This window comes from Haliotis rufescens, unplaced genomic scaffold (genome assembly GCF_023055435.1).
Source record: "Haliotis rufescens isolate VD_foot unplaced genomic scaffold, xgHalRufe1.0.p SCAF_17, whole genome shotgun sequence".
Lineage (NCBI taxonomy): Eukaryota > Metazoa > Mollusca > Gastropoda > Lepetellida > Haliotidae > Haliotis > Haliotis rufescens.
The window spans coordinates 28,969,915-28,978,859 of record NW_025963857.1 but is presented as its reverse complement, the minus strand read 5'-3'; the positions used below and the strand labels follow the sequence as shown (position 1 = coordinate 28,978,859).

The following is an 8,945-nucleotide window of genomic DNA, read 5'->3' as shown; positions in this document are numbered from 1 at the left end:
GTGTTATGAAATGGAGCATTGCAAATAGAATTTGAATTTGACATGATTTATTGTACTGTGCATTGTGTTGTTCATACATATCATCTGAACATGGCGCATAATGTACGTGTGAGGTGCAGGGGAAGCATTGGACGTCTTATTCCAGTTTTGTTTCTTCAAAATAAACCCTAACAATTTTATATATCTGCACACGTGAGAATCGTGCGTCACGTGATCGGTTACATTTACATCGAGCAACTTTGTGTCACGTGATCATCAGTGTAGGGAGGCAACAACCAGGAAGTGAATGCCTGTCTACCCCCGGTGCTCGTCCATTTGTAAAGGCAAAATACCAGATCATTGATGAAATATAACTTGAATCTTTTCTTTTCGCGTATATTCTACCCAACACCGAATCGTGTTGAAACAACTCATGGATTTAAGATATCGTCGACATCAATGTAAATTGCACTACGATAACGATAACCGGGGACTTATTGTTGATCTGTCTCGGGATAACCACTGGATATGGTAGACCAAAATAGTAAAGTGATCGTTGAAAACATCTATTAAGATCACAGCAAGCCTAAACCGTAAGTCATGGAGTATCATGACTTTTGACGTCACAGTTAACTTGAAAACAGCGTGTGAAATAGAGAATAGAGCATGGGAGATACCAAGTCCCATCACATTTGTTTTCATTTTAAACACTCGTATTGAAGCCATATCTTAGTCAGACGATTTGGGGGGGGGGGGGGGGGGGGGGGGGGGGGATTGCCAGGTGGAAAATTATGAAACATTTATACATTCAGCAACTATGGTTAGTATAGATACAAAATATATACTCAGCAACAAAGGTTCCTGTGAATCCAGTGTTGAAAAAAAGTTCCTGTTGATCCAGTGTTGAAAACAACTTAATATACAATAGGACATGACATACGACATTTGAACAACAGGCAGACTTCAGTGAAATTAATTTTTTGTTTGGGGTTTAACATTTCATATATTTGCCTTCATTTTGCTGTATTAAAATTACAATGGGTAATATATATAAAATACAGCACTCATCGAGTGTTGAAATATTTGATATCAAAAGACTGGAGGATAACATTCTGTATTGTATGTACATTGCATTTTGAGGTTCTTTTAAGCAAAAACGACCATGCTGTATCACTGACCATACAAAACACACAGATATATCAACACCTGATGTCGGTCTGTCGGTTTATGTATTTCAGCAGGAAACGATTTCATTGTGTGATACAATGGGGCACTGCAAAATAAATTTGACTTTACATGATTCGTTCTACTGTGTACTGTATATTTCCTACATACTATCTGAACATGGCTCAGAACGAACTTCACATATGAGCTGCAGTGGGAGCAGTGTACTAGTTATAATTCAAAACTTGTTTCTCTACATATCCTCTGTCAATGTGATAGCTTACAATCGATCTGAGAAACTGCGTCACAGTGTACGCGTATCACGTGATCTATCACGTGATCACATGCATTCTCCCCGACGGCTTGATCATGTCACGTGATCATCAATACAGGGAGGCGACAACAGGGAAGTAAGACGTTGTCTACCCCGGGTGCTCGTCCATGTTGCAGTATCTGTAAAGGTAAAAACACTAGGTCGCTGTTGAAAAATAACTTGATTCTTCTGTTTTCGCAATCAGTCTACCCAACACGTAAAGGTGATGACACGACTCATAGATTTGAGATATGTTAGACTTGAGGTAAATTGCCCTTCGATAACGAAAGTAACTGCAAAAACCCCGTCCAGCAGGTTGAAGCAGAGACCATAAAGAAGCAGTTTATCATAAACCATCAGCTACGGTCTGGTATGTAACACCCCGACACCCTACTGTTACACCTCCCCCCCCCCCCCCCCCCCCCCCCTGTACCGCTGCAGATGCGCAATAGAAGCACAGACTTTCGCAACTAACCATTCTGGTAGCCAAGTAAACAATATAACATCATATCCGGGGCTAGAGTTCATTCCCTTAGCCGATATTGCTTCAATCACCACCAGCGAAATCCAAAAAAATGACGACTCCTAGCAGATTACAATGATTTTTGTCTCATCTCTCATTCGCACACTACTACCAGGGGTTGGTTTCGGATGACTCTTGGTCTGAAGAGAATAACAGCGATGTTACCGCTAACAAGTCGTCGGTAATATCTCCAAAAAAGTTTCAATCAAAGGAAAAGATCGGAAAAGAAAACACGACGACTGTCTACCAGTAACGGTTTTCGAGGACATGTTTAGAAAAAAGCATAACCGATCCAATATCAAAAGAATTAAACAATTTATTCTATTTTAAAGAATATCAGAAATATGTATTATTTTATGATACAATTGTATAACTATTATAAATAAACAAAGTTACAAAATCTGCAATGAACTCCACATAAAAATACGATTCGGTAAACTCAGGAATTGTACATAAAACTCAAGCAAGACAGATGTTACAGTTAACCATATTCCCGATGTTCACAAAAAATATCTCCAGATAAGTTTCATATCATATAATAAATCCAGGCTAGATTTACTTGCTGATATGCATGTCCACTGGCTGGTGAACATGCTTTACTGTTAGCCAGAAAAAACATTTGCCTTTATATCATGTAAATTCTGTACTAGTAAATAATTCTAATAGTTGCAATGAATCAAAATCTAACATTTACTAAAAGCGTTGTTAAATGAACTTCTGATGTGACCGAGAATGCCCTTCGCAAGTAATCAAATGTTTTCAGTTAATGCCAGTTTGGGGCTTGCGCTTTTCATGTGATTTCCCGGAGGAGATAATCTTTTAAAGGGAGGCTACTCATAAATTCGATTGCAGACGACGGTTGTAATCATCGTTATTTAATAATAGCCGAATAGTTTGAATAGTTCAGCAATACGAATAATTAGGTCTTTCGGGTATAACAGTATAGCTTCAACAAGCATGGCACCAGATAAGTTCATTATACAAATATTTCAATGGATTTTTTTTATCTGTATGATGATTTCATTGTTGTCTTAATACACAAAGTCAGTAGTACTTTGATCATGATTGTGTTTAGACCCACATCATATAGCTTATAATTTATATTAACACGGTATAAAAAGATAAATTAATTGTAGCCATGATTAATAAAGAAAAAATCTACAGAAAATAACATAAATAGTGATCGTCTAAATATGTACAGTTTTCTTCAGTGCGCCATGTGATAGAAACCTAACTGAAACAAAGTTGATAGGTATGTTAAACTTACAAAGAGATGATGAATACAATGGTAAAAATAAAATAAAAACAGATCTTCAAAACTGTAATTCCGATATCACTAAAAATTAGAAACTTTGTAGAATGTTTCAAAAGATATATTTTGATCACAATCACAGACAAAATGCATGTTATGTCGTCTTCGATATGGTAATTTAACTATAGATATATGACTGAAATCATAAATAATAACACCTAAATATTTTTGGTACCAAGCAAAAGGGTAAATCTGACTGAATGTAAAAATATTTATTTCAGGACCGATAATAGAAATAATTTCAGAAACATTCAGATTTAGTTGCATTTCTGGAGTCAAAATCAGAAATTTCGCGACCGCCCCATTTGTTAATGGCACTAAACTAATCATTAACACATCTTCTTTTTATACACCTCGGTAACCAAGGACGTTCACTGAGAATTAGTGGCAGTTATAGAAAAGCACAGTCTGCACTTTTGACGATTTTACATGTGCGCCATTATTGCTCACTCAGACTAAGACAAAGCGTGAACACATTCATCGAATACAATGACAACGATATGCTTCAGAGCACCAACAAGTATCAGTTGTAATGTTGACAATGTTTAGAAATACATGAGCGTATATATATATATTTTAAAATATATCCTTTAGCATAGAAAAAAATGACGATAACGATGACCGCAGTGAACGCGTTTCCGCTGTGATGCGCAGTACAAGCCGTAGCGCTGACGGTTTCGCGGCTGGAGGGATGTCCCTCTGTTTTATGGTCTCTGGCTGAACTATGTGTGATATGTGAATTGACTTCCGAAAACAACGTATCAATAAGTTTGTATATATCACGTATTTGTGAGTTATGCATATGCATATTAGAGTTATGCCGAATATAGAATCGTGCCCCTCTCGAAGGTTCATATTGGCGTATGAACACGAGAACTGTTTCAAACAAGAAGGATAACTCTACCCGCGTCATCGAGGTGGAATATTGCTTAGTGTCGCGTTATACAACTAACAAGCTTTAATATTCAAAGCTCGTTCAGAAAAAAAAGAAGATATACAATCTCATCAACTACTGTAAAAAGATGTTGCTGAGTACAAAGTATGCGCTGGAATAACATAAATGTAATTGTGTGGGAGTGACATTCCTATAAACCTGAATATATATACCTCATTAGGGTAATTTACCACCCAAAATATTTATTACATTACAATTTCCAATCAGTAAACGATAGCTTTCATCGAGAGATTTCCTTTACAAATTTCCACATACAATGTTATTCGTTCGAATCTTATAAATATTTTCGTTGATGATTTGTGGTATACCGTCATCATCTCAATGTTGTGAATACATTTTGAGGAATCGATTTTTTTTCTAGCAACCTATGTTTTCTTGTTCAGTTATCAATTGTTAATGTAATAAAGGTATGTGGTACGGAACTGAAATGACACGGAGGTGTGTATAGGGGTATGTAAGAGAACCAGATAATCACCAAAATATGTATTTATAGCAAATAAATCCCCTTAAAATATGTTACTACTACCAAGCAAATGGTTTTGATATTTATAATCCATTTACATGAAAAAGACATTCTTTAAAAGCATTGTGATTTATCGGCGCGTCTGTAGCCTAGTGGTACACTCAGAGGATACTTAAAACTAAAATGTCACAGAATATTACAACAGCTATCTGATATGCCCAGGTTAACATTATTTACCAGAAACAAAACAGGAAGACAATTTGCTCCCAGGTACATTCCGGAAACCTTTCGGGATTCAAATATTTTTTAATATGTTTCATACTTATTTGAACAAGATGCACCCCACAAATTTTGACAATTTTTGGGGAAGGTTTCCGGAAGGTATCCGGAAAACGGAACCTACTCTTTTGTTGCTGTGTTTGAAAATTACAACTATGGTAGACCTACCCGTTCCTTGAGTATAAAGAAGCATTATGCATTGAATACCAGTTTTCATCACTGGCCTCGAAGGATCCTTGGGCAACGAAATTGATATTTAATGTACAGCCAAGATCATAGGATCACTTCACGAAACGTTTATTATGATTCTGTGAAATGTGTAGATGAGCGTTAATAATGATATGTAACATGTTATATTATTAGACAGTGATATTCAAGGAGAAAAGTAACATAGTCATACCGTCCAAATATGTCAGTGTAACTGTAACCGGCTGCTAGCTTTCTTTTGCAAAAAGAACAAAGCTGATACAATGGCCAAGACAAAGTAAACCATTGCATACAACACAAATCTGTGAGATGCCATTGTAATAACACATTAAGTTCATCGATCAAGATTAAAATAGGAATAAAATTGATTTGATTTATTTGCTGTATTGTTTAAGGTAATTATGATGTCAGCAAGCATTACCTTTTGGAAGGGGTGACTATTAAATTAATAAATGATGGAGACAATATTTAAAATAACAGAACTAGGGCTTATGCCACAACAAAAATATTTTTTGAACAAACTTGTATTGAAGTTATAGCCTAATCAGTTAATTTCTTTCCATCAGAAATGGCCACAGCTAAGAAGCTGACAGACAACCACCTCACCTGTGGCATTTGCACGGAGGTGTTCAGAGACCCTGCCACACTTCAGTGTAATCATACATTCTGTAAGTGCTGTCTTCTGAAATACACCAAAACACAGACTGAAGCAACGCAAGCTAAGTCCATCCGATGTCCCTCCTGTAGACAAATGACGAAGGTTGCCATCCCTGATAGTCCAGTAGAGGAATGGATCAGTCAGCTGAAACCAAGCCACGTCATACAGGGGCTAATGGACGACTTTGGAGAAGAGGCCCGAGGTATACTACCGTAGGATTCTTTATATCCTTTTCATTGCAATTATCTCTAATATACCTACATTGTAACGTTTGACCTAATGAAGGAAAGGGTTTGAAAAGCATTGGTATATATTCCTCTTTCTCTCGTAGACGTTATTACAGTACTTTCAGATATTCATTTTGTGCTATATAGGTATTGATTGCTGCATGGTTTGCAAAAGAGAAGGGGAGATTACTCCTGCTACGTCCTGGTGTGCCACTTGTTCTGACAGCTTCTGTGATAGATGCCTCAAGGTACACAGGAATATGTCATTGTCTAGTGATCACGAAGTGGTAGATTTATCTAAGAAGGGCCAAGGAAAATGCAAACGACATTTCATGTGTAAAATCCACAGAGACAAACAGATAGAGCTCTTTTGTAAAGACTGTACTATTCCAATTTGTACTTTATGCTGCAGCATAAACCACAGGAAATGTGATGATGTTGTTACCATAGATAGTATGGCCACACTAGTGAAAGAACACATGACCAAAGAAACAATGAAGCTGAAGGACAAAATGAAACTCAAAACTGACAATATTTCATCTGCAGAATCTTCAATAAAAAAGATAACGGAAAATGCCAGTTCTGTTAGATGTGAAATACAAAAAGTTCGCAGGGAAGCTGTGCATTATCTTATGAGGAAAGAACAACTCCTACTCGACCAGGTTGACAGATTCGAGGAGGACAATGTTCAAAACTGGAACAGGTTCATCCAATCAGAGGAGATTGACCTTCAGATGTACCAACAACAGATAAAGATCACAACCAATGCTGTTACATCAGACTGCGATGAAGATATGTATGCCCTATATAAGCAAGCAGATATTACATCTACAGATCAAATTAAAATATTGAAAAAGGATGTAAAGAGACCGACCCGACACAGGATCTCATTCAGACAGAATGAGGAAATATTTTTGACACTGAATAACCTAAACCTTGGTGATGTTAAGAATCGTTCGGGCATATTTAATTTTTCCTTTTTGTTTAAAAGGTGATCACCTGCTTGACAGAGCTGTTAGAATCTACATCACAACTTCAGTACGTTAGGCATCTGCTAAACTGGTGCCTTTTACTATTCTACATTTTACTTCTCTGGAGTATAACGAATAAGACGTTAAATATTTAATTGAGTCACTTTCTGTGCACATCAGATTTCATGAAGATGAGAAGATCAAACTATTTTGTAAAGATTGCAAGATGGGAATTTACACTGTGTGTCGTAGTATCAAAACGTGCTAACCATTGACACCATGACGCGTCATAGCAGACTTAATGTCACATTGTGATACTTCGACCTTTTTCTTAAATGTTCTATACGTTTAAGTTATTTGTGTTGAAAACCGGAAGACGTGTCAACTGTAGTTTGTTTTGTGGCTGTGCTTCTTTGTCAATCAGCCAAATGTTACCCAACCATTAATTCCCTTTCCATAGCTTCCCGTCGTGTATTTATCGTTTCATTGTATATATGTTGTGTACTTAATGTTCTGGTACAGTGTCGTGGTACAGGTATTATCCTCATTGTGTATTTGTCGTTTACTGTGTATATGTTGTGTATTAATGTTCGGGCACTGTGTTACATGTTAGGTATGTAATGAGTTTATGGATGTGGCGTCCACAGATGAAGACAGTGAGGACAAGAGACCAGTATCATCCAGCGCTCTCTTGACACGTGACAGACAAATTGAAGAGCTAAGTTATAGGAGGTCTCCTCCCTTGCAAAAAGTTTACTGTGTCAGAGTTATTAAGTCACGTGTGTGATGTTGCAAGATAGACTGTGACAGACCATGTTTGACTCCTGTTGACATAATGGAGATAAAAGTGACACTACTTACACAGGTGTGGCAAGGAAGCAATTTTACATTCATGTTACGAGAAGTACCAATGTGATAGTCAGGGAAGGGCAGTAACATTGTTCATGTGACCAGTTAAGACAAAACTCCTACGCTCCCACAGGAGACAAAACTCAGCTCAGGAGAAATCATGTATGTTGACAGCAGCGCCCACAAGGTGATTCAAGAATCGGGGCAGTTTGTCAGAGATGTTTTCACAAATGATGGCACAGAGAATCCTCGCGGTATCTCCCTAGATGAACAAGATCTGCTGTATGCCAGCAGCAATCAGTGTCTGAAGGTATTTAGAGTTGAATAGTAGATTAATGAATCATATAATTGACTGGTGGAAGATGAAAACTACTGTATGCAAAACCTGCTTGTGAACCATACAGATTGTATACAAGACTTTGTGACAGATTAAGCGCAAGTATCTATGAGAAATCACAGGAGGTATACAATTGTGTAAAAATAAAAATTACGAAAATAGTTGCAGATCTATAGCGTATCAGTAAGGGATTGTAATATAAGGTTGATCGTAACAGTAATGATTGACGCGGTCGAAGCACGCTCGCAACCTGATATCGATATATTTATGTAATTGTTGCAATTTGGCTGTCATCGATGTATACGCAGTTCCATGTACGCGAGTGGAGGAGTGAGTTTGGTATAACGCTTCTTTGAGTAGTATTACCGCAATGTCACAGCATATCAGCTTCATATAGGAGGAACGCCCTAAGCGATACAGGTCGTTTGGCAGTTTGTTGCCAATGAACGTGTTCAGCGCTGACGAAACAAAAATCATAACTAGTACTAATCGGGGATTTGATCTGACTTAACACGGGGTTGTGGCACGCCTAATGGACATAATCGCATAAGCTTATGAATAAATAAATTACGAATGGTACGAACCCCTTTCTCTTTTGCATTATTTAATTGTTGTTTTGAGCGACATGGCTCATTGGCGTTGATAGAACTACTATACTGTTCACGATCAAAGAACCATTAAACCCAAGTCATTTACACATATCCTTAA

At 37.3% G+C, this 8,945-nt stretch overlaps 1 protein-coding gene across 1 annotated transcript; it reads left to right on the top strand.

Annotated features, from left to right (window-relative positions):
• Window positions 1–1,546: 1,546 nt before the first annotated feature.
• On the top strand, window positions 1,547–8,049 carry LOC125381208 (transcription intermediary factor 1-beta-like). The gene is made up of 3 exons (XM_048397846.1): window positions 1,547–1,604; window positions 5,762–6,055; window positions 6,228–8,049. The coding sequence occupies exons 2-3, from the start codon at window positions 5,764–5,766 to the stop codon at window positions 7,073–7,075; spliced, it is 1,140 nt and encodes a 379-aa protein (XP_048253803.1). The 5' UTR covers window positions 1,547–1,604; window positions 5,762–5,763; the 3' UTR covers window positions 7,076–8,049.
• The last annotated feature ends 896 nt before the right edge of the window (window positions 8,050–8,945 follow it).

Coding starts and splice junctions, on each gene's coding strand:
- LOC125381208 (XM_048397846.1), top strand. CDS start 5,764: ATGGCCACAGCTAAGAAGCTGACAGACAACCACCTCACCTGTGGCATT. Junction 6,056..6,227: donor CTTTGGAGAAGAGGCCCGAG/GTATACTACCGT, acceptor TGTGCTATATAG/GTATTGATTGCTGCATGGTT.